Source organism: Canis lupus, chromosome 25 (assembly GCF_048164855.1).
Source record: "Canis lupus baileyi chromosome 25, mCanLup2.hap1, whole genome shotgun sequence".
In the NCBI taxonomy this organism is placed as follows: domain Eukaryota; kingdom Metazoa; phylum Chordata; class Mammalia; order Carnivora; family Canidae; genus Canis; species Canis lupus.
Window position 1 is genome coordinate 43,679,459 of NC_132862.1, and position 26,462 is coordinate 43,705,920.

General features: G+C 35.8%; 1 protein-coding gene across 32 annotated transcripts in view; it reads left to right on the forward strand.

The window, feature by feature from the left end:
• ERC1 (ELKS/RAB6-interacting/CAST family member 1) overlaps positions 1-26,462 on the forward strand; it is a 545,178-nt gene that overhangs the window by 304,608 nt on the left and 214,108 nt on the right. Inside the window, exon 17 of one of the 32 annotated variants that reach the window (XM_072799523.1) lies at positions 12,943-13,106. The exons of the other annotated variants lie outside the window; for them this stretch is intronic. Coding sequence (XP_072655624.1) covers positions 12,943-13,015 — 73 coding nt within the window. The 3' untranslated portion in view covers positions 13,016-13,106. Of the gene's footprint in view, positions 1-12,942; positions 13,107-26,462 lie in introns of those variants that run through there. 32 annotated transcript variants of the gene reach the window in all.

Below are 26,462 nucleotides of genomic sequence, written 5' to 3' on the forward strand. Positions count from 1 at the left end.
TGATTTTCTTCATTTTTCATCCCTTAATGTCAGGTTAGTATCTGTTTGCCTATTTCTAAAAGTCAACAGTGATATTATCCAGTTATGCTAAGATTATAATTTAAGAAACAATTTTGATGTTTAATTTATCCCATATTGTTTATGTTATATATGGGTGTAGTTTTGCATGTGTGCTTTAAGGATAGCATTGCGTCTTTATTTGTTAGCTTTCTGCTTTGCTTTACCCAGAAAAGAAAAAATTTAAATCATTTACCCCATCTCTGATCTGGTTACTGGTTCAAAACCCCCCAAACAAACAAACAAACAAAAACCCCAAACAGATGATTGCTTCTTATTACATGACTCAGATTGAGTTTCTGTATTACAGAATTTCTGTTTCTTAACATTGTTTTTTTGCCATTTATGTTCTAAGTCCTTTAGGTATGCAGAACAGTCTCTGGTGCTTTATGGGATACCTGTTCTTTTCTCAAGGAATTTACCAATTAGTGTCCATGCATACATATAGCTAGTTAGTCCTATATATTTATGTTACTAAAAGTATCACTTGGATTTTATCACAAGCATTTATTGTAATGAGGTATTATTTCAGGTTTCATCTTCCATTTAGGTTCCTACATATGACATTTTCATATCACCACTGAAACATCACAAATTGAGTTTTAATGTTAGAAAATAAAGGACTTGGAATTTTATTAATGTGATTATTGTGTTTAAACTTGTGGCCACCACAGAGATATTCTTGGTGTGTTTAAATCTGCATGTTTTTACTTAACTATAACAAATTTTCATTTTCAAAGTAGCAGGTCTTTATTCAGTAGAAATGGGAAAGCATATAGAATACTTGTGTGTCTGTTCGTATGTTTGTAGTGGGGGTAGGGTTCTTATTTCATTTTACATGTGTTTTTCTGATTTTATGTATGTAAATGAAATATTAGATTGTTCTGCAATTTGTATTTTAACTGAAGAATATATCATGGTTATTTTTTAATGTCAACATAAAGATCTGTTATATTCTGTTTAGCAACTGGTTAGTGTTCCATTATATAGATGTTATACTATTTTAAAAATTATTTCTCTGTTGAAGGCCATTTAGATCATTTCCAGTTTTGCAGTATTGCAGCCAAACTTCAGAGAACATTATTTTATGTGCATCTTTTCACATGTAAGCATATTTCTCTAGGCTAGATTCTTTAATGGAATTTGACTCAAAACATAATGTGTATTTTATTTTAGTACCTTGTTGTTAAATTGTTCTCAACAAAGGTTTTACCACATATGCTTTCACCAGCTGTATATGAGAGAGTATACTTCCTCACACTATCAGGCATACTGTACATTACCCATCTTCTAAACTTTTGCTGACCTAGTTTTATATTTGAGATATCTTTCCATATCATTACTCTTTCTACTCCAGCAGAAGAGTATTCCATGGTACTATATTCAATGAGTTCTCCATTGTTGGGCATTTAAGTCACTTCTAATACTTAGCTATTTTAAATACAGTGCTACAAAACAGTAATAAATTTGTAATAATATAAAATTTGTATAAAGATACAAATACCCCTATACAAAAGTATTTTGCATGTATGCAAGTGTATCTGTAGAATAAAGGCCCAGAAGTAGAATTGTAGGGTTAGATAGCATATGCATCTGAAATGCTAGCTGATATTATTAAATGAAAAAAGCAAAATGGAAAACAATGTGTATAGTATGCTGCCATTTGTTGAAAAGAGGGAAGCATGGGAATGTACATATGCAGACACACACACACTTGCTGTTTTCTGGATCAGTGAAGGTACAAAATGATGGACAAGGGTTAGAGGGATATTTTTCACTCTACATACATAAAAATAATTTTTAAAAAATTTAACCATGAGAATGTATTACTTCTATATAATATTTTAAGTATTTCCTTAATGTTGTGATAAAACTAAATTTAATGTGCCCTGTGTGACCTTCAATATTTAGTTTACTCTGGATCTCAATTTCCTCATGTATGTATATGAAACTGGTAAATGCTGTTTTGTAGATTTAGGAAACTGAAATAAGAAATTGTATGGAAAAGCATATACACAGTGGCCAGCATTTGACACATTTTTGTAAATAATAAGTTCTTTTAGATTTCTTTCATTCTTTCTGCCAGAGTTACTTCTGTACTATGAAATCCTGAGAGGTAATGTTAGAGGGATAAAACTTAGTTACAAAATGTCTGTTATCTATTCCACTCTATGTAAATGTGAATATAGAGGCAGAGGTGAACCATTTAGTTTACCAGGAAGGAGGCCTTTATCCTGGCCTGATTTTTGTGACAGTGACTTCTCTTATGTTACCAGACAGTGAAAAAAATGAACATGAGTTGGAAACTAATATGTATCTGTATATACACACACACAGGAGCTGTTATAGTGCTTCTTTGAACAAAACACTTATTCAGAAGCTATGGCTGATTCAAGCAGTCCTTTGGCCAGGTTCATATGTTGTCAGGCATGTCTTTTGCAGTCTTGCATTGGGGTGTGTGTATGTTTGTGTGTCAGTCAATGGGATGTCCTTAAAAGCCACTAAAATTTAGCCAGTGATAGCTTCTGGGAAATTCTGTAAAGATATTTTGAATTGTTATATATATTTATATATATATTTATTTATTTATTTATACAAAGGAATATTAGCTTTTTAAAATAACAAATACAAGAGTACCTGGCTGGCCCAGTTAGTAGAGCATGCAAGTCTTGACCTCAGAGTTATGAGTTCGAGTCCAACATTGGGTATAGAGATTACTTAAAAAACTAAAATATGAGAAAATAAATAAAATAACGAGTCCATCACTACAATATATTTAAATGTTTCATGTTTCTTACAAATTCACTTCACTAGGTTTTACTTCTAAATCATTTGTACCTCAAAGATTTCATGAAACTTTTTTTGTCAAAGATGCCAAATTAGAAAAGACTGCTTTGGCAAGTTTGTCCTTAGAGTTTTCTGTGCCTTGGGCATAGGGCTCCAAGTCCAAAGAATTGAAGAGATCCGAACGAAATGCAATTCTTTTTTTTGCCTTCTAAAATTTTATATCCTGGGACGCCTGGGTGGCTCAGCTGTTAAGTGTCTGCCTTCAGCTCAGGGCGTGATCCTGGGGTCCTGGGATCAAGTCCCACATTGGGCTCCCTGCATGGAGCCTGCTTTTCCCTCTGCCTGTGTCTCTGCCTCTCTCTCTCTCTCTCATGAATAAATAAACAAAATCTTTTTAAAAATTAATAAAATAAAATTTTATATCCTCTATACTAATTTTCATCTTTTTTCTATCAGTTTCCTTGGGAGTACTTCAGATTACCCAATCTACTCTCTGCCACTTTGGATGGCCAGCAATTATAAAAGAGAAATTACTTACTAACACAACCAAAGGTGTAGCTATGAAAGTCCCTCTTTTTATATCTAAGAGAATTGAACATCATTTTAGGCAATTTAAATTAACTTGGTAAGATATTGATCTAATTATTCTCTAGACTTTTCTTGAAATGTCGTAAGAATTCATATTCAGAAGCATACTCAAGCAGTGTAAGTTATTCTAGAGCTAACTTGCTACCTATTTCTCCCATGAGTTTTTGGATGACCTTTGCTCAATTTATTTATTTATTTTAAAGATTTTATTTATTTATTCATAGAGACAGAGAGAGGCAGAGACACAGGCAGAGGGAGAAGCAGGCATCATACAGAGAGCCCGACGTGGGACTCGATCCAGGGCCTCCAGGATCACGCCCTGGGCTGCAGGCGGTGCTAAACTGCTGCGCCACCGGGGCTGCCCCCTTTGCTCAATTTAGCAAAATATCTAAACATGTAATATACACATACACACATTGCATTCTGTCTTACTGAAAAGAGTTTCATTTAATAATACTTCTTCAAATGTAGAACATTCTTTTATATTATTTCACTTGTTTACTATAGTTAGAGCAGCACTAAATTAATGGATATATTACTATGTTCTTTAGGTTGTTTATCATGAGTTCTGGTGACCAGCATTTCTAACCCTTTGAAGATATTATAACACCTGGGTGGTTTTCAAGTATTTTCCTTATAAGGTCAGCCTGCCCATAATACTGCCTTATCTATAAACATAGTTTCTACATGTAGATTGCAACATACACAATTATGCAGCAGGTCTGCAGTGTTCTATTTGTATCCCATTCTACCTATGTGATATGGAAGAACTAGCCAATTTATAGAATATTCAAAAATATTTTTGGCAACTCTTATAATTTCTAGTTCAGAATTTTTTTATGTGGCTGCAAGGCTTGGCTAACACTAAAGAGTAAGTTTATTTTGTTTTCTGTCCTTACAGAAAGGACACACATACTGTGTAATGTGACACAGATACTACAAAGAAAAAAATGCTTTCTGCTCCTTCTGGAATGATTCTAGGGCTCATCTTTGACTCCTCCGTTGCTCACAACCATTTTAGCACCCAGTCCTTTTCACTCTAAAATACTTGATTTCCCGTGTCCTTTTCTTTTTAGCGCAACTGTCACTACTATAATTTGTACCTTCATGATTATTTTTGCTTGAATTTCCTTAATTGCCTCCTAAGTGGCCTTGCCTCATTATAATACATGCTTCATAATGCCCACCATAATGCTTGGCATATAGTTTGGATATGGTGAATCTTCGACGCAAAATCCTTCAGTGTCTGTATTTCCTTTCTTCATATCACTCCTACACAAAAATATTTTTCTTAGTACAGTATGTTTAGATCTTCACAATCTCTTTCTTGCTTACTGTTACATCTACATACAGCTCGAGTTCATTTATTCTCACTGCTATGTAGTATTCCAGTCCATGACTATACCACAATTTATCCATTCAACCATAGAAATTTGGGTTGTTTCCAGTTTAGAGATATTACAGATGGAACACATTGTATTTTATTTGCTTCTTTACCTATAGTCTCTTCCATATAGATCCTGAATTTATTAATGCTGCATATCGTTTTATTCTCTAATTTCCAGTACATTGCTAAGATATTGCATGGCATATAAGTGTTTTTGAAAGAATGGAGAGAAGGAGCGGAAATGTTACTCTACTGTTTTTTTACCACTACTGATAATACCCATTGCCCTTAGAATGGTAATTAAAAAAAAAAAAAAATCTGCCCTATATTTCTCAGACTCCTTACTATAGCTGTGTTCACTCATAGGACTTTGTAATAGAAAAGCAAACTCTCAGTATCTCTTTTCAAAACTTTAGAAATTTGGGATCCCTGGGTGGCACAGCGGTTTGGCGCCTGCCTTTGGCCCAGGGCGCGATCCTGGAGACCCCGGATCAAATCCCACATCGGGCTCCCGGTGCATGGAGCCTGCTTCTCCCTCTGCCTGTGTCTCTGCCTCTCTCTCTCTCTCTGACTATCATAAATAAATAAAAATTAAAAAAAAAAGAAACAAAACTTTAGGAATTTATTAAGATGCCACTTCTCCATATCTCTACTTAGTAAATTCTTCTCCTTCTCTGACTACTGAGCACAGTAGTTTTTTTAGTTCTCTTAGAGACGATGTTGTCTACATGAAATCAGTGGTAGAGTATTCATATATATAGTCAAACTGTTATAGTTGCTGGAAGAATATGGATGACAAGGAATCAAACCAATACCTTTCTGAGCCTTTCCATCTTAAGAATCCTCTAAGAATGATTCCACCTTGCAATTGGCAAAAGGGGGGCATCCCCAATGGCCCAGTGGTTTAGTGCCACCTTCAGCCCGGGGTGTGATCCTGGAGACCTGGGATCGATTCCCACATTAGGCTCCTTGCATGGAGCCTGCTTCTCCCTCTGCCTGTGTCTCTGCCTCTCTCTCGCTCTGTGTGTCTGTCATGAATAAGTAAATAAAATCTTAAAAAAAAAGAAAACAATTGGCAAAAGGGAATCCTTATCATAGATTATAATTCAAGGAGGTAAAAATCACAAATTCCAATTTCTTCTTCGGATCTGTTCTTAAACTCAGTATTTACTGATTTTATCTACAGTTTTATTTACATGTTCTGATTCAGGAAGTTATAGTGACGTGATTGAAGCATAGTGAATAGGTATTTTGTTATCCATTTAGTTTCTTGATGTGCAGTTACATAACCTGCTTATTTTCTAAACTAAAAGTGGAAACTTCACTGAAAGTGAAAAAGTGACCCCTTTCAGATCATAGTCACTCTAAGAGGAATCAGGATTGACTAACTGGGTAGGAAATTAAGGTTTGTTTTCATTTAATAAATTTGAGAAACCAGTATAATCAACCTTCTTTATTCATGATTCTGCAAATTCACCTACCTGCTAAAATTTACTTATAACTCTGATATCAGTTTTCATGACACTTTTACAGTCATTTTTGGACATTGGCAGAGTGGCAAAACTTTTGACTCACCCTACATGCCCATCACCAGCTGAGGTTGAACAAGGTGATGTTTTGCCTTCTTGTTTTAGCTCCCAAACTGTAAACTGGTATCCTTTGCACACTCTATTTTAGCCACATGTTTCCCATTTTTGCACAAAGTGTCATTCAGTGTTCCTAAGACACAAGGCTGTGATGGACCTTATGGAGAAACTACGTGTGTTAGTGAACCTCCGTTCAGGCATGAGATACAGTGTTGTTGGTGATGAGTTTGATGTTAACAGATTAATAATATATATTTAATAAGATATCTCTTTTTAAAAAGATTTTACTTATTTATTCATGAGAGACAGAGAGAAAAAGGGGCAGAGCCATAGGGAGAGGGAGTAGCCAGCTCCATATAGGGAGCCCAATGTGGGACTTGATCCCAGGACCCTGGGATCACTCCCTAAGCCAAAGGCAGATGCTCAACCGCTGAGCCACCCAGGCATCCCTAATAAGATACCTTTTAACAAGAACACACATAAAATATAGTTATGTATTGATTGGTTGATGAAAATCTTGTAACTGGATACTTACCCAAACTTAACACGGTACTTCCCTTAGAAGCAGAAGTTCAGTATTTGCTAATTCAGTATTTGCAACTACTTTATATAATCTAACTACCACAAATAAGAAGTACTAACTCTACTTGATTGCCTTTTATACCTACTGTTATCAAGCTAAATTTATTGCTATTTTCTCAGTCCTTTTTCCTCTAACACTTAATACAAAACAGTTGACCTTCACTTGGCTGTAAACATATGTAACTTTATCTCAAGCTTAAATTTCTTTTGCTACATATTCTTATATGAGACAGGTATCCCTTGTGAAAGTAGCAGTTGCCTACTACACATATACCCAGTGGAACTTGATTGTCAGTGATGGTTTTTATTTCATCAGTTATACATCAAATTGTCGGTGTAGTAAATGCCGCTTCTGCTTTGAATTATCTGGTTCACTTTAGAGTATAATTTAAAGGTAAAGCACCGGGCAGCCCCGGTGGTGCAGCGGTTTAGTGCCACCTGTGCAGCCCGGGCGTGATCCTGGGGACCCAGGATCGAGTTCCGCGTCAGGCTCCCTGCATGGAGCCTGCTTCTCTCTCTGCCTCTCTCTCTCTCTATGTCTCAATAAATAAATAAAATCTTTAAAAAAATAAATAAAGGTAAAGCACCTTTATTCCTAGAAACTTAAGACCTCTAAAGCATGTTGTAAAGCATGAATATTCTCTATGGGCACTTTAAATAGAATATCTTTTGCCCGTGGCTTTAGGTGATACACTGGGAAAGTATGTAGTTGCTTTAGAAGATTTTATAAATAACACTTGTGTATTTACATAATAAATATTTATCTTCCTTTAACAGTTCCTACTTCTCTTCCATAAGTTTATTGAATTCACTGCCCCAACGAGATGGTACTAAGCACTTCTCTCATTTTTTGCTAATAAAATTAAAGACTAAGAATCATTACTACATTAATAGTATATTCCTACAAATAAGGGGTTCTTTCCATATCATGTTCAGCAATGCTAATCTTTTTAGAACCAATGATCAGAGAAGTTTCTGTGTTTTAATGCTTTGAGAAGAAGCCAGTCCTCTTCTTCCAAGTTTGTTATTGGGAGAGTAAATAAATGTCCCTGTCTACCTGTTTGATGTAGTGAGGGGCTTAGGTCTCAACTGTTAAAGTTTTTGATACTTGAATTTGTCATATACAGTGTTTGGAATTATAGGAATTTCTAATCTACATTTGGGGGAAAATACCTAACTGGAAATACACCCTTTTCAGTATGAAATTGCAGAATTGGGATCCCTGGGTGGCGCAGCGGTTTGGTGCCTGCCTTTGGCCCAGGGCGCGATCCTGGAGACCCGGGATCGAATCCCACGTCGGGCTCCTGGTGCATGGAGCCTGCTTCTCCCTCTCCCTCTGCCTGTGTCTCTGCCTCTCTCTCTCTCTCTCTGTATGACTATCATAAATAAATAAAAATAAAATAAAAAAATATTTTAAAAAATGAAATTGCAGAATTTGTTTACTTAACAGAAGTTAAGGAGCAAACTGTCCTCATTCTATATAGATGCTCTGTAGTATTTGCTACCCTACTAATTCCCACCATTCCTTTTTTCCCTTAAAGCTATCTCCTCCCTTTGGCTGTGTGATACCTCACTCTTGTACTTATTTGTCTTCTACTAGTCCTTTTAATCTTTTGATAATGGGCAATAGTGAGTAGCTTATTATGACTGGAATAATGAGGTTAGGAGCGGAAGTTGGAAGCAACACGGAAAACATTCCGAAGTTTTTGGCCCTATATTTTGAGCCTTTATGCAAGAATATAAAAGCAAGTTTGTATCTCTTTGGCAGATCACTCTGGTCACAAAATGGTAAGTAGATGAGGGAGAAGAGAAATTGGGGCAGGAAGAACCTGTCAGGGAGCTAGGTCAGTATGTCAGAAGAAAGGTCTTCAGTAAGAAAAAGGCAAAAGGGATGGCTTGTTTCTAATTAGAAACCCATGGAGAATTAAGGTTACTGACACCTTTTGAAGCTGTTAATGCATTCTTTTTTTTTTTTTTTTTTAAATCGTGGACTTCAGAGGCACATAGAGCTGAGCACATATTCTCTCTTGCCTATTCTATAGGTGTGACTTTGGGCAGATTAGTCTCCTTCAATCGACTTTCATCACTTATGAAAATAGAATACTAACTAATTCACAAAGATACTGTAAACATAACGTTGAGGATCATCAACATGTGAAAATAAGAATGTGTAGTGTACATAGTGGACTCTTCAGCACATGTTGGCTTCCTCTCTTCCTTTCCATTCTTTTAATTTACATTTAAGGAAAGAGGCATTCAGAATGGCTAAGTAATTTGTGCATAGTCAAAAGGCCAATTTAGTGACAGAACTGGAACTAGATCTGTAACTAGAATTGCCCATGGATTCTTTCCAACATGTCAAGCAACATCCATATTCATTTATCCTCATGTGTACAGTTTTCAGTGAGAAAAAAACAAAACTACTGGTTTATCTTTTTTCCCCTCTTTATAAGATCTAGTACTTGTAGAAATTGCTAAGAATTAAGCACTCATTATACTAACCCCCTTCCAGAAAGATGGGTGTTGAGTTCCAGTATAATCATCTTTACTAATGTTAATTCCACAATTCTCAGCAGTTACTTTTAGGTTCGCCTCTTCTCAACTGATAAAGTTTTCCATATCTGAATTTTTTTCATTAAGAAAGCTGCTACATCTTGCCTCAACACATTTTTCCATTTTGAGTATATTTATGTTTTCTAAATTTTTATTTCTAACTTTGTTTTCCAGTTTCCAGTTTGCCAAACTCAGTTTACCCATTTTATTTTTCAAGATTTTTAAGATTTATTTATTTATTTTAGAGGCAAAGGGAGGGGGGAGAAAGAATCCTCAAGCAGACTCCCTGCTGAGCATGGAGCCCAATGTGGGTCTTGATTCTATGACTCTGAGATCAGCTAAAACCTAAGAGTCAGACACTTAACCAACTGAGCCACCCAGGCACCCAGTTTGCCCATTTTAGAACAGCCATACTATCTATGATTTTGCTAGATTAATTCAGTAATCTCTGACTTCATTTTTCACATCTAATTTTCCTTAGTCTTGCTGATTAAATATTAAGTTTGTATGCCTTAGTAGTAGATTGATGAAAACTCTAGGAATTGAGAAACCTACTAGCTCTTGCATCTTTCTTCTTATTGCTTCTTCAGCATCACAATAGGAAAATTACATTTGTAACATAATTTTGTATCTTAAAAACAAGAGCCCAAGTTGATATATATATATAATGAAGAATATGAATATTTAACTTTGAAAAATAATTTTGGACATAAGTATGGAGTGTAGAAGATTTCTAATTTGAATGTCAGCACACTTGATGGCTTGAATTATGAGGCTGGTAATAGGAGAAACAAAAACTTACAACCAGCGGTACCACAGTTACAGTTCCTTACAATGTATTCTGCCTTCACTTTGAGTATCAGCTTTCCCTCCTGCCATGGTAAGCTATTAATTTTGAAGATAAAATCTACTTACATTTACATATTGTAACTTTTCAAAGCACATTTGTATACTAATGATGTATATGTAAATGAATAAAACTATATTTCAATGTAAAGAAATGGTCAATGTTTATGATTCTTTTACTGTCACACCATTTGAAGAAGACTTCAAAGCTTGTTGTTCTATGCATACTATAAACTGTATGTAGGGAATCAAATGCAGTAGGGAAAACACAGCCCTGTCTAGAATATATTCTCTTATGTTTATGTCTAAAATCTGTTTTCTCAGTATTCTTCAAGTAAATTTTCTTTCTGAGTATGGACAGAAAATGTAACAAATTAGTTAGTGATTAGATTTGTTAGAGATTTAACTGTGGCCACATTTTACCCAGAGAAAAATTGAAGACCTGAACCCACATTCCAAAATAAAAAAGGCATTGGGAAAATATTTTGCTTAGAAGGAATGATTGCTGTTGTTGTCCTCTCTGAAAACAAACAAACCAAAAAACCACACATATCCCTCATTTACAGTTGCAACATGTAACTACTTAATATCTTAAAGCCTATATTGTTAGCTTTTCTGTTTCCTAGGACACTTCACTGCCTTTACCAGGATTTCACTTCTGCTGTTTTACCTTCTGAATTTCTTCTCTCAGTCTCTGCCAGACTTAAACCCAAGTATTAGCATTATATCAAAGGTAGGTTTAGTGCTTTTAACTCTGCCAGCTTACATCATAACTTTTTTGCTCTTAGTGACAATAGAGTATTTGAATGGTGCCCATTTAATCACATATCTAGTGTTAGTTGTTGCCTATTCAGAATTGAGTTAATTGATCCAATAAATTAAAATGAATAAATGGGTATGGTAGGCCTAAAAAGTATCCATCTGTCATGGGTTTACTTTTGCTTTAGAAAAGTCAGAAAGTTCTGTTAGTAAGTGGCTTAGTCTTCTCTCACCATTAGCAGCTGACAAACATACTGATGAGGTGATAATAAACTCAAAAGTCTCACCAGTGACTGAGTGGGAAAGGAACCTAGACATGCCTCACTGGAGCCTGCCAAGATTTTTTACTTTTTAATAGAATACATTTCAAGGTTATGTATTCTTGGATACTTGTCAGAAGTGTAACATGTCATTAATGGGTACCAAAGAGGAATGTATGTTATCTTACTCTGAACGTAGCAAGTCAGAAATCTTAGTCACAGAGAAAGCATTGGAAGTAGGATTTGAATACAGAGTCTCTGCGTGTGTACACACATGTGCAGGCATGAGTGTGTGTGTGAGAGAGAGAGAATTATTTGCAGAGAATTAACAATGGCCACATTTTACAGGGTGTTTGGGATAAATATATATATATATCATCTCCTTGGTGATCTCCCCCTCTTCAGATTCCCAGTGAGCTGACTGTTCCTTTGAGCTTCCATACAGTATCTCATACATTCCTTTAAAAGATATTATATGTATAAATCTCTAAATATCTTTTCCTTCCATTAAAAAATTATCTGGTACATATTGTGTGCTACATCAGAATTATGAGCTACTTGTATTTGATGTCCTTTTTTTTTTTTAAGATTATTTGAAAGAACTGGTGCATGGAGGGGAGGGGCAGAGAGAGTTTTGTTTTTTTTTTAAGATTTTCATTTATTTATTCATGCAAGACACACAGAGAGAGGCAGAGACATAGGCAGAGGGAGAAGCAGGCTCCATGCAGGGAGCCCAATGTGGGACTCAATCCCGGGACTCCGGGATCACACCTTGAGCTGAAGACAGATGCCCAACCATTGAGCCACCCAGGCGTCCCAGGGAAGAGAGAGTCTTTTTTTTTTTTTTTTTTTTTTTTAAGATTTTATTTATTTATTCATAAGAGACAAAGAGAGGCAGAGACACAGGCAGAGGGAGAAGCAGGCTCCATGCAGGGAGCCCGACATGGGACTCGATCCTGGGAATCTGGGATCAGGCCCTGAGCCAAAGGCAGACACCCAACCACCAAGCCACCCAGGCATCCCAGGAAGAGAGAGTCTTAAGCAGACTCTGTACTGAGTGCAGAACCCAACATGGGGTTTGATCCGTGATCCTGAAATCATGACTTGAGCGGAAAGACGCTTAACTGGCTGTACCACCCCGGTGCCTTAGCTACCTCTATTTGATTTCTGAAAATGTTTTCTAATAATCTCAAAATCAGTTGAAAACAATGTCAATATTTAAAGTTTAAGACTTCCAGTTTTGGGATCCCTGGGTGGCGCAGCGGTTTGGCGCCTGCCTTTGGCCCAGGGCGCGATCCTGGAGACCCGAGATCGAATCCCACGTCGGGCTCTCGGTGCATGGAGCCTGCTTCTCCCTCTGCCTATGTCCCTGCCTCTCTCTCTCTCTCTCTGTGACTATCATAAATAAATAAAAATGTTTAAAAAAAAAAAAAAAAAAGACTTCCAGTTTTGTTTTCATTATGAAACATTATGCTGATGAATCTCTTGTAATCCCAAATTCAGTTTATACTTCCATTGATACCTTTTTCTTTTTCAGGTTTCACAACAATGGAGTATTTAATACCTTATGCATCTCTTCCCCTCTTTACATACTGTGCCTCTGCTGGTAAACACCCCCTTGTACACATACGCTTTTTAGCACAGTACTCAACTTGATGTAAATGTACAAAAATTTTTTTAAGTTGATTGCTGGTTGTGTACTGAACATGGAATATTGGTGGTCTTTGAAAGTCTCTGAAATTTAAAAATAATTGTATGTAGTAAAAATTTAAATATTTTTAAAGGTGGTTCAGCAGTTAAGCATCTGCCTTTGGCTCAGGGCGTGATCCTGGAGTCCCAGGATCGAGTCCCACATTGGGCTCCTTCCATGGAGCCTGCTTCTCCCTCCACCTATGCCTCTACCTCTCTCTGTGTCTCTCATGAATAAGTAAATCTTTTTAAAAAAATACATAGGTCAAAACTAGAGATAAAATCTCTGCCACTGTTTTGTAAATTTGAACAAGTTAATTAACTTCTCTGTATCTTAACTATCTCTAAAATGAAGATACATTTACCTTTTGGGGTTGTGAAAATTAAATTATTATCATTATTGGTTGTGGTTGTGGCATTCATGATCATAGTAATCAAAGATTAATCAATGGCTTGAAAGTAGTCCACTGATTTCAAGAAATATTTGATAGAACAATGTCCTACTATGTAATGAAAAGCTTGTTGTTTTGGTATTCATAAGTTCTTTGGCTTCCCCTTTTCAGTTTTAGGTAGAACGTGAAATTTGGAAAATTTCTAAAAATTATCTCATTAATACCCATCTAGGTGTCCCTTTATCCTTTAATCTGCAGTAGTAGTCTAGCAGTTTAAGAGATTGATAAGGAGGAAAGAGAAAATCACATTTTTAAAAAGGAAAGATTATAAATAAAAGCAGTTTGCTTCAGTGTTAGAGGAGTCTGATGCATGTTTCCAAAATGTCAAGTCTTTCTTGTTTAACTTCCATTGATTAATTTCAAGGAACTTACAATGTACTGTTTTAAGCTAGATTAGAGGTTGAAAAAAATGCCAACTGATTATGTCTGGAGGTTTGGTCAAAATTGCTGATCTTGTCCAATAACCCCTCAGTTTGGCTTTGTTTCTTATTCTTTTTAACTAGCATTTTCTGCCATAGGAAAACAACCCTCAGAAGCCAAGACAACTGATTTTATTGTAAGCATATGGATGAAGGCACGTTTCACAGAATTCTATAAATTTAACATTAGAAGGACCTAAGTTGAGGAAGTTAATTCAGTAAAAAGAATATTATAATTTTAACTTTCTTCATTCCATTTACTTTTCAGATTTGATTTTTAAAGATTGCTATTCTGATACTTGACCTTACCAATCACTTATCCCTTTTTCTTGAGAAAAAAAAGAATAAACAAAAATATGTAGACATTAAAGAATAATCTAAGGATAACAATTTTGACTCAGCATTTCTTCTTTCATCAGTATATCTTATCTCTTAACCTTTTTCATAACAAAAGATATGGAATAATTTGTCTACTGATTGCTCTTCACTTCCCCATGCCTGCTTGCTTCTTTGTGTCTTATTTCTTTTTTTGGTTATTAATTGTTACCACAGGACACAGTTACTTCAATTTGATATTTTTTTTAATTTTGTAATATTCATACTGAAGTCAAATAAACCTTATTATTTTCAGGGACCTGCTTGCAATACAAAACCATCACTCTTCTATTTTGATATTTATGATGGAAAACTTTTTTTTTTTTTTTTTTTTTTTTGAGAAAATGAGCCAAAGTTAGTATGGTGTTAGTAGTCCTGAAAATGCATTCTGATTTCTTAAAGAATTTCAGACTATTTTATATATGTGCTATGAATCCTTATTTTATGAAAGTAAGGTAGAAAGAGCCTCACTATACTGATCTGTAACCTATGGCAAAGTGAAACAAGGTTAGAAGCAAGACATTTTACTCAAAGCCTATTAGTTAAGGGGTAAGTCAGAGTCTGCCCTAACAGTCCTTGGCCTGACAAATTAGATTGAAGAACTAACTGCGTTAAATCCATTATTCCACCTAAATTACCTAATCATCAGCTGAAAACTTCTAGACAGCCTTAGGATAATCCTGAATCTATAAAACTGAAAGTACTCCTAACAAAAGGAGTAATATATTTTTTAATATATTGCCTTTGAAGCAGAAGAGCAATTAATCTATGACCAAAAAGGATGCAAACTAAGTTTTGATCCTGCATGATAATACTGTTTCCACATTGAACTTTGTTAAAACTTTTTTTTATCAAAACCAGAAAGATTATATGCAAAAAGAACTTAGGCCTGACTAGGTGCCATAATTCTTTGTGTTTGAAATGTGAAAAATTTCAAATGTGAAATCTTTGTAAATGAAATTTAGATATAGAGCAAAAACTCCCCCGTGAGTTTTAATAGAAACTGCATATAAGGAAATGTTTTAGGTTAAGAATCCAAGTGTGACTTGATATCAGGGTTCTGAGTTTGAGCCATGTTGGGTGTAGAGATTACTTCGGAATCAAAAACAAAACCCTTTTTATACCACTATATCTAAGTAATAGATGTGATCCATTTACTCAGTTGGTCAAGGCAGAAACCAGTAAATAATTACTAATGGCTTACTTTCTCTTGTCCCCCCACCACCACCACCACAGCATTTTCAATCACATCTTACTCATCTTTAGAATTATATCTCTGCAACATATTTTCTCCTTGTAGCATTTTTTCTTTTTGCAACACTATCTTAAATAATTGACCCTCTGGCTAGTTTTGTCCTTTGCTAGTCTTTTTATTCTATTTCTTCCTGATTAATACTTTTTAAAACACATATATGACCATGTCATTTCCCCTTCAAATTTTCCAAAGGTTATTCATTGTTTTCATGATAAAATTCAGGCTCCTTAGCATATTATTCAAGATTCTTTATCTGGCCCTTTCCTTCTGTTCACTGTTCCCTGGCCCTTGTACCTCACTTTCATCTCATTTCTTCCCTTCCTAACTTCTCTCCTTCTGTTTTTCTTTTTTTTTTTTTTTTTTTTTATCTCTTCCCCCGTCTTTCTCTGTCAGTTTGTTATCACAGCAGGGAATAGTCACCACTTTCTCTGAGTTTAATCTGAACTTCTCTTAACTGCTTGTCATTTTCTACCACCAGTCGAAATGATCTGTGTGCATGTTTTCTTTTCTATTAAATTATAAGCATCCTGAAGCTATATTAGGAGCTGTTTTACATCCTGGCAGTATAACTGTAAGACACAGTCTCTGTTCTCAAGGAAGAAAGGAGGGCTCTCATCTTTTTCATTCTTGGAGTCCTAAAGAGTTCATTTGACAAATGAATAGATGTCTCTTTAAAAGGTAGCTTTTATTAAATCTTAGAAAAAGTTGTATTTTTCAATTTCTCTATATACATCTAATATCTCAAAAGTAATTTTATAACAGCCTAAACCAAACCAACTGCACGTCACACAAATATTTAATGATCGCCTTCTGTGAATGCAATCCTATTTGATATACAGAAAGTTACAATAAATACACCACCACCAATAATAAAATTATTATTAGATTGTTTCACGTATTCTGAATACATACTGGGTTAATTTATGAAAGCCTCTCAGCTGCCTGTGAGAAAGTTGTCTTCAATGTACTCATATAATTGAGGAGACTGAGGTTCTAATAAAGTGAGTAATTTTGCCAGTTATACTAATATACTAATGGGAAGGAACAGATCTGAAACTTTGGTTTCCTTTTGTCACCTAATGCTACTCTTATAAATCTTACCTGATTTAGGAATGGGAAAATGTGAATAATTAAGGTACTAAAAAGAGACATTAAAGTAATCCAGGGAAGAAATAATGAATTAGGGTTAGACAATGAAGAAAATTTGAGGAGGTAGAATGAACAGAAGATTTAATGACAAAGGGATATGTGGACTCTGAAGGAAAGGGAATAGTCAACAGTGATTTAAGCTAAAAGCTCCCAAGACTTTTGACCTCAATTTTCTGGTATGCTTGGTTTCTCCTTTAAAGAGACTGGAGAATAGTTTAACAATTCCCACTGGAAACAAATTATAAAAGCTGAGATGGAGCTACTTATTTATTTTTGTTTTTTCTGTCTCAGTGAATGTTTAATTCATTCAGTTTTTCAAGCCAGAAATCTGTATTCTTCTCAAAATGATGAAGCTATGTCTCTATTTAATCATTATTTATATTTAATTGTATTATATCACTCAAAACCATCCCATACTTCTTAGGTCAACTTCTGCATAAACTTATCTTCTTGTTCTTTCTCCACTGTTTCTGCAGGTTTTCTACCCATGTGTCTTTATTCTTTCCCTATTTGTTCTGTATGCCACTTGCAGCTTCAGTGCTCTTTTCTCAGTATAAAGCTAATCCTGTCTCTTGACTACTTAGAGGCCTCACATGTTTCATTCTGACTTTCAAGATAAAAATTAACAGGGATGCCTGTGTGGCTTAGCGGTTGAGTGTCTGCTTTTGGCTCAGGGCATGATCCCGGAGTGCCGGGATCAAGTCCCACATCAGGCTCCCTGCAGGGAGCCTGCTTGTCCCTCTACCTGTGCCTCTGCCTCTCTGTCTCTCATGAATAAATAAATAAAATCTTTTAAAAATAAATAAATAAAAATTAACAATGTGGCAACACATGCTGGGCCCTTCATTATCTGCCTTGTGCTCATATCTCAGCCTTTCACATTGTCCTTTCTTCATATCATGTTCCTTATTTTTGCCATTCTTTTTCAATTTCTAGACATGGTTATTTATTTATTTTTAAGATTTTATTTAATTTTTTTAAGATTTTATTTATTGATTCATGAGAGACACAGAGAGAGAGGCACAGACACAGGCAGAGGGAGAAGCAGGCTCTATGCAGGGAGCCTGACGTGGGACTCGATCCCAGGTCTCCAGGATCACACCCTGGGTGAAGGTGGCGCTAAACCTCTGAGCCACCCAGGCTGCCCAGATTTTATTTATTTATTCATGAGAGACATATAGAGAAAACCTGATACAGGACTCAATCCTAGGACCCTGGGATCACAACCTGAGCCAAAGGCAGACACTCAACTACTGAGCTGTCCAGGTACCCCATATTTATTTTTAAATATCCTCACATTTCATTTATTTACCTTTTTTTTTTAAAGATTTTATTTATTTATTCATGAGAGACATGGAGAGAGAGAGAGGCAGGCTCCATGGAGGGAGCTTGATGTGAAACTCGATCCTGGGACTCCAGGATCACACCCTGAACCAAAGGCAGACGCTCAACTGCTGATCCACCCAGGTGTCCCTTATCTTACTTTTTTATTTAGTTACTTATTTCTAAGTAAGCTCTACGCCCAACATGGGGCTTGAATTCACAACCAAGAGTTGCCCACTCTACCAACTGAGCCAGTCAGGTGCCTCTAGACTTGGCTGTTTAAATTAATTAAAACTGGGGGTACCTGGGGGCTCAGTCAGTTAAGTGTCTGACTCTTGATTTCTACTCAGATGATGGTCTCAGGGTCATGGGATCAAACCCTATGTTGGGTTCCTCACTGGGCATGGAGCCTGCTTGAGATTTTCTCTCACCCTCTCTTGTTGTTCTCCCCCACCCCCAAAACTGAATTAATTAGACTAAATAAAAATTTAAAATCTATTCCTCAACTCCTATATTGGACAGCACAGATAAAGAACGTTTCTAACATGATGTAAAAGTTCTAGTGGATATTGCTGTTCTTTAGTATATTAAGCTCCCTTTTCCCTGTCTTTCCATATGCTTCTGTCCTCTTCTAAATGTTAATGTACCCTTGTTTGGCCTACTTAACACTCTTTTTCCATTAAGACTCAGTTTGGATGTCAGCCATTTCTGGAAAACCTAGTTTGATACCTTTTTCTGCTTCCTCCAACCCCAAGGTCCTAATTCTTGTCTTTTGCCTTAATATCTATTACATTTAATCCAGCAGTCACTGTTTAGTAGCAAGATTACAACAGATACCAAGTATTGAAATTTTATGTAAACTGTGTTTTACTCTGTCTCTTTGTATATGTAAATTTTTTAAAGATTCTATTTACTTATTATTCACAAGAGACAGACAGAGAGAGAGAGAGAGAGAGAGAGACATAGGCAGAAGGAGAAGCAGGCTCCATGCAGGGAGCCCGATGCAGGACTCGATCCCAGGACTCCAGGATCACACCCTGAGCCGAAGGCAGACGTTCAGCTGCTGAGCCACCGAGACATCCCTATATGTAATTTTTTTTTAAGTTTTTATTTTAATCACCTGGTGCTCATCATGACAATCACACTCCTTAAACCCCATCATCCATTTCACTCATCTCCCCACCCCCACCCCCCTCACCCCCGCCTCCTGCCGCTGACCTCCCCTCTGGTAACATCAGTTTGTTCTCTATAGTTAAGAGTCAGTCTCTTGGTTTGTCTTTCCCTTTTTCCCTTTGCTCACTTGTTTTGTTTCTTAAATTCCATATGTGAGTGAAATTACATGGTATTTGTTTTTCTCTGACTTGTTTCACTTAGCATTGTACACTCTAGCTCCATCCACATTCTTGCAAATGCCAGGACTTCATTCTTTTCTATGGCTGAATAATAAGAGTATGTGTGTGTATCACATCTTCTTTATCCATTCATCTATCGATAGACACTTAGGCTGCTTTCATAATTTGGCTACTGTAAATAATGCTGCTCTAAACATAGGGGTGCATGTTTCTGAGATGGGGATATTTAAATCCTAGAGCCAGCAGCAGGGGACTTAATGCTAAAATTTTAAGTAATATCTTTTGTTTAATGACTGAGAATCAGCATCCTCTATTATGTAGCTAGGAACAGCAACTTCACTTTTTGTAGGCCCAACATTTTCTGTTATCCTATTTTGTGAGATATATAATTAACATACTACATGACCATGGTGCGAAATCAAATAGTACAAAAGGACTTAAAAAGAAAGGCAACATTACTATCTTTCCTGCTTTCAGTTCCACCTCCTATAGTACATTATTTTTTCTTTTTGAAGTTTCTTCATTACTCTAGCCTCAATACTGGTTTTTTTTTTTTTTTTTTTTTTTTATTGACTCTTTGCTACACAGGTTAAGATTTAGCTCACTTAAACTGCTCCTTGCCTTCCCTCACTCTCCCAGAACTCCTGTTTGTTACTTGTGACTTTGAATCATACATTTAAAACTGTAATTGCTGTTCTGTCAATGTCTCATAGGCTCTCTGATGAGCTACTATGCAAAATGAGTTTGTCAGTACCTCTATTCTTCTCCCTGTTTTTTTCCCCTTTAGCTTGAGCTCCTAAATGTTTACAGTAGAACTTTTATTTTTATTCATTTTATACAAGATATGCAGCAGTGCTTTAAAGTTGAAAACTCATTTTTCCCCCTATTTTAGAGAAATTAGCAACAATTACCTCTTCAAGTATCCTATCCCCAGTCTCTCTAGAGTTGTTTTCTTTTGCAACTCCTGGTAGACCTATACTAAAGTCTCTCAAATCTTTCTTCCATATCTCTTAATTTCTCTGTCTTTATCTCCTTATCTGTCTTTTCTGTGTTCTGAGTTCCTGATACTATCTTCCAATTTATTTACTGTCTTCAACTATGTTCAGTGGTAAGTCTCACACTTGTTTAGTTTTTCTTTTTAATTTCAGTAACTTATTTGTTAAGTTCTTTACTCAAGTACACCACTCTTACAGGAGAATGTATTTTGTTCAGTTCACTACATTTTCAGAAACTGAAAAATGTATTGTAAGTTGATCCTAGTTTAAGAAATACAGTAATAACTATCTTCAGAAGCCATCTTTGAGTTCCCCTCCTTTCAGTAACCAGAATTCTGACTTCTAAAAGCATATATTGATTTTACCTGTTTTTTAATTACATTAAATGGAGTTATAAAGTAAATACTGTGTCTGGGTTCTTGCACTTTGTTTTTGTTCCACTTAATACATTTTCTTTCAGTCTTGTGCTATTTGTATTGCATGTGACTACATCACTTATTTATTTAGCATTTATCTATCTAATAATTTCTGTATTGTTGATGGAGACACAGATTTTTTTAGTTAAGAGCACTTAAAAATAGTGGTACCATGAATATTTTCAGTTTAATGGTAGTTTCTGACCCACCATGATACTGAAGCTTTTACAAAGATCAACCCGTAGAGCCAGTAAATGCCTTGTTTCTGTTTCTGTTCTTGAGGCTATCTTCCTGATTCTCTGTGCCCTAATCCTAGAGAGCAATTAATTATTGGGAAGGATAAAGGTAGGGAAATTTGGCTTCTAGTTTTAAGTAATGAGCTTATATATCTTATAAACTGCTTTTAGTCTCATCATTCTTTGAAAGTCAAATTCTAACCACCCCAGTTTACTTGCTGATCCAAATTACAGGCAGGCTCTGTATCCAGCCCTGCATCTGACTTTATACTTGTGTTCCATTCTGATCCACAAATATGTTTAGATTGTATTTAATCCCAGCTGTAGCTTTTTAGAGTGCTCTGTCACTGCTGTACATTATATGCCTCAAAACATGAATTTACTAAAACATCTTGACCAGAGTCTTTTTATGAAGACTCCTGGGTTTAGGAATATATTGTCTCTCTTTCCCCCTTTGTTTAAGCTCAGAAAAATTCTAGAATTAGTTCTTTGATCATTTTCTTTTCTCCATTTCATTGGTCTTACCTTCTAAAATCTCTAATAGTTGGATTTACGATCTCACTAGATTAATCTTCAGTTTCTTTTACATTTTAACTTCTTTCTTTCCTCCAGCTCTGGGGTTATTTTCTTGACTTTATCTTCAGTCCTTCTGAATTTTTTTATTTTGGTAATGAGATTCTAACTTTCTCATATTCTGAATGTTCTTTTTCATGACCTCTTAAATCTTGTTTTGTAGCTTTTATATCTTCTTGAATTTCTCTGAGAAAATTAGATCTTTTTAAAAACATTTTTTTTTGTTTTCTGAATTGTTTTTCCTTCTACCTCAATTATTAAGATTTAAAAATTTCTCATCTTATTTTTTTAAGATTTATGTATTATTTGAGAGAATACATGCACATGCCAGCGGCAGGGTTGGGGAGGGGTAGAGCGGAGGGAGAAAATCTCAAGCAGACTCCCTGCTAAGTGTGGAGCCCCACACAGGGCTCAATCGCCTAATCTGTGAGATCGTGACTTGAGCCAAAAGTGAGAATTGGATGCTTAACAACTAAGCCACCCAATTGGCCCTCTCTCATTTTAGAGGTTTATCACATGTATCTGATGATCCTTAATTGTGTGTGTGTGTGGTTGTGTGTATACATCATGTATTCTTTATCCATTCATCAGTCAGTGGACACTTGGGCTGTTTTTATAATTTTGCTATTGACACTGCTGCTGTTAACATCAGGGCTCACGTATCCCTTTGAATTAATATTTTTGTGTACTTTGTCTAAATACCTAGTAGTGCAATTGCTGGATCATAGTAGTGTTCTGTATTTTTAACTTTTTGAGGGCCTCCATACTTTTTTCCAGAATGACTGCACCAATTTGCATTCCCATTAACAGTACAAGAGGGTTCCCCTTTCTCTATGTCCTCTCCAAAGCCTATTTTTCTTATACTGTTGATTTTAGCTATTCTGAGAAATGTGAGGTGATATCTCATTATAGTTTTGATTTCCATTTCCTTTATGATAAGTGGTGTTGAGCATCTTTTCATGTATCTGTTGGCCATCTCTATGTCTTCTTTGGAAAAGTTTCTATCCAGGTCTGCCCATTTTTAGATTATTCTGTTTTGTGTGTGTTGAGTTTTTAAAGTTATATATATATTTTGGATACTAACCCTTTAACAGATATGTCATTTGCAGATACCTTTTCCCATTCCATAAGTTGCCTTTTAGTTTTTTTTTTCCTTCACTGTGTAGAAACTTTTTTTTTTTAATGTAGTCCCAGTAGTTTATTTTATTTCCCTTCCCTCAGGAGATGTATCTAGAAAAGAGTTGCTGCTTGTGCGCTTTTCAAGGATTTCTGTAGTTTCAGGTCTCACATTGAGGTTTTTAATCCATTTTGAATTCGTTTTTGTGTATACCATAAGAAAGTGATTCAGTTTCATTCTTTTGCATGTTGCTGTCCAGTTTTCCCAACACCATTTATTGAAGAGATAGTCTTTTTCCCATTGCATATTCTTTCCTGCCTTGTTGAAGATTAATTGACCATATACTTATGGGTTAATGTCTAGGTTTTCTATTCTGTTCCGTTGATCTGTGTGTCTGTTTTTGTGCCAGTACCATACTGTTTTGATATTACAACTTTGTAATATAACTTGAAATCCAGAATTGTGATGCCTCCAGCTTTACTTTATTTTGATTTTCTTTTTCTTTGATTTGCTTTGGCTATTGAGGGTCTTTTTTGGTCCTGTACAAATTTTAGGATTGCTTCTTCTTGGTCTATGGAAACTGCTCTTTGTATTTTGATAGGGATTGCTTTGGGTAGTATAGACATTTTAACAATATTTGTTCCTCTAATCCATGAGCATGGAATGTCTTTGCATTTCTTTGCGTCACCTATAATTTCTTTTACCAGTGTTTTGCAGTTTTTCAGAGTACAGGTATTCCATCCCTTTAATTAGGTTTATCCCTAGGTATTTTACTGATTTTGGTGCAATTGTAAATGGAATTGATTGCCTAATTTCTCTTTCTCCTGCTTCACTATTGGTATATAGAAATGCAACAGATTTCTGTACATTGATTTTATATCCTGCAACTTTCCTGAATTTGTTGATTAGTTCTAGCAATTTTTGGGTGGTGTCTTCCAGATTTTCTATATACAGTATCATGTCATTTGCAAATAGTCAGTGTTTCACTTCCTTGCCAATTTGAATGCCTTTTATTTCTTTTTTAATCTGATTGCTGTGGCTAGGACTTCGAGTACCATGTGGAATAGAAGTAGTGAGAGTGGACATCCCTATTATTTCCTGACCATAGAGGAAACGCTCTCAGTTTTTCCCCATTGAGGATATTAGCTGTGGATTTTTCCTATATGTCCTTTATTACATTGAGGTGTGTTTCCTCTAAAGCTACTTTGTTGAGGGTTTTTTGGGTTTTTTTTAGATTTTATTTATTTATGAGAGACACACAGAGAGAGAGGCAGAGACACAGGCAGAGGGAGAAGCAGGCTCCGTGCAGGGAGCCCGATGCGGGACTCGATCCCAGGTCTCCAGGATCACGCCTTGGGCTGAAGGCAGGCGCTAAACCGCTGAGCTACCCAGGGATCCCCTGTTGAGGGTTTTTATCATGAATGGATATTGTACTTTGTTAAATGCTTTTTCTGCCTCTATTGAAATGATTATATGGTTCTTATCTTTCCTTTTATAATGTGATGTATTGCATCGATTGATTTGCAGATATTGAACCATCTTTTAGGTCTTTCTTGAATTTATCTCCTTAATATTGAAAATTAACCATGTGAATATCTAGGATAAGAGCATTCCTGGCAGAAGAGAGTGCGAATACAGAGTCTCGAGGCAGAATTGAGCTTGGAAAATAGAAAAAAAAAAATAGGAAAATAGAAAAAAAGACACCTTTGAGTATAATAAAAGAAGAGATTCATAGGAAATGTGCCCAAAGAGGTTGAAAAGACCCAGGTCATTTAAGACTTTAAAGGAGTTTGAGTTTTATTCTAAATGAAGTATGAAGCCTTTGAAGTACTTAAAGAGGTATTGCCCTGGTCCAATTAATGGTTTTAAAGCTTACACATCTAGAATATACTTTGTAGGTTGAGCTTTTGGCATTCTCATGGATTAAATATTGAGGTTAAGGAAACAGAGATCAAGAATGACTCATTTGTTTTTGGCTTGAATAGTTGATCCTGCTTAGTTCTAGGGATACTCCTGTTTTGATATGGTGCTGTGCCTTGGGTGGCTCACATTTCTGCAATGGCCACAGTGGTGACCCCTACTTAGGTTCTAAGGTTTCTAATTTACACTCAAATGCTCAGACATTTATTTGGCATATCTAAGGTGGGTAAAATCAGAAAGACTTATGAGCTTAGCAAAATGCTGTACTGGAACTAGTCCTCTCCCACCAAGGTGTCATGTTTTTGAATTTATGAGACAACTCTAAATTTTAAAGAAACTACATGAATGTGAGGAGTGTGCTGTTAAGTCGACTTAAGTAGGAGGATTCCACCTTAGCTGTTTGCTCTGGTTTTTCAATCTTGTACACCTATAGAAGCAAATTCCGATGTATTCAGAGACCAAATAGGTAATATAAATTAATTGAAATGAGATGTAATATAATGATTGAAGTAGGACAGCCTAAGGCACTCAACTTCACTGAAAAGCAAAACAAATGGCATGGAGATAAATAAAAATATAGTAAACCATATTTATACTGAGGGAAGCAATTTCTTACATCTCTCTATAATTTTTTTCAGTTCTTAAAGTGGGAGAGGGGTGGAGTGGAAAGACAGGGAAGTGATGTCAGCTTTGTGGCTATATAAGATGTTTCTCATTTTAGTCCTTCCCACATACTCCTAACAATAAATACTTGGCATCCATATGCAAACAGAAGTGCCTTTGTGGGAACTGTGGGATTTCCCACTATACACCACGGGAAGAATGGCAAGAATTGTGCCCACCCGTGCAACATATAGTAGGGAGACAGACCTTGTTCCTGTCTGTGGACACTGAAGTGATCCATAAATCAGCTCTTGACTGAGGTCTGTGAACCTCTGGGGAACACTTACTTAGTCACCAACAAAGAAGAAAGCCTTTGTGAAACTCTAGGTGCACAGAGGATGCAGCACTCTATTGGAGCAAACAGAATATGAATTTGGACATCCTGGAGTGGGTTGTGGCTCCTACTTCAAATGTGAAGACAACACAAAATTCAAAGGAACACCAGAAATCAAAGAAACATGACACCACCACAGGATCATAATCTTCCAATTATCAAACCCCCAAAACATGGGAATCTACAATTTATACTTTAATGAGTTCCAAATAACTATTTTAAGGAAATTCAATGAACAAGAAAAATGCAAGAAAACACAGAAAGACAATTCAACAAAACCCTGAAAACACTGTATGACTAAAACAAAAAGTTTCATGATGAGATAGACATTGTGAAGTGGAACGAAACAGAAACTCTGGTGCTGAAGAATTCAGTGAAGTAAATTAAAAATGCCTCAGTAGCCGACTTGATCAAGCTGAAGAAGGAATCAGTGAGAATGAAGACAGGAACTTTGAAATTATCCAGTCAGAGGAGAACACAGGAAAAAGAAAGTCTAAGTGATGATAAGTGATACTAACAAAAGGACCAATTTGTGAATTGTTGGAGTTCCAGAAGGAGAAGAGAATGAGAAGGGGACAGAAAGTCTATGAAATGAAATTAAAAAAGGACTTCCCAAATCTGTTGAGAGATTTGGATATCCAAGTTCATGAAGCTTTTAAGTCACCCAACAAAATCAACTTTAAGAAGTCCTCTCCTTTCTATTCAACATAGTACTGAAAATCCTAGCCCAAACAATTAGACAAGAAATAGAAATTAAAGACATCAGAAAGGATGAAGTAAAAGAGTCTT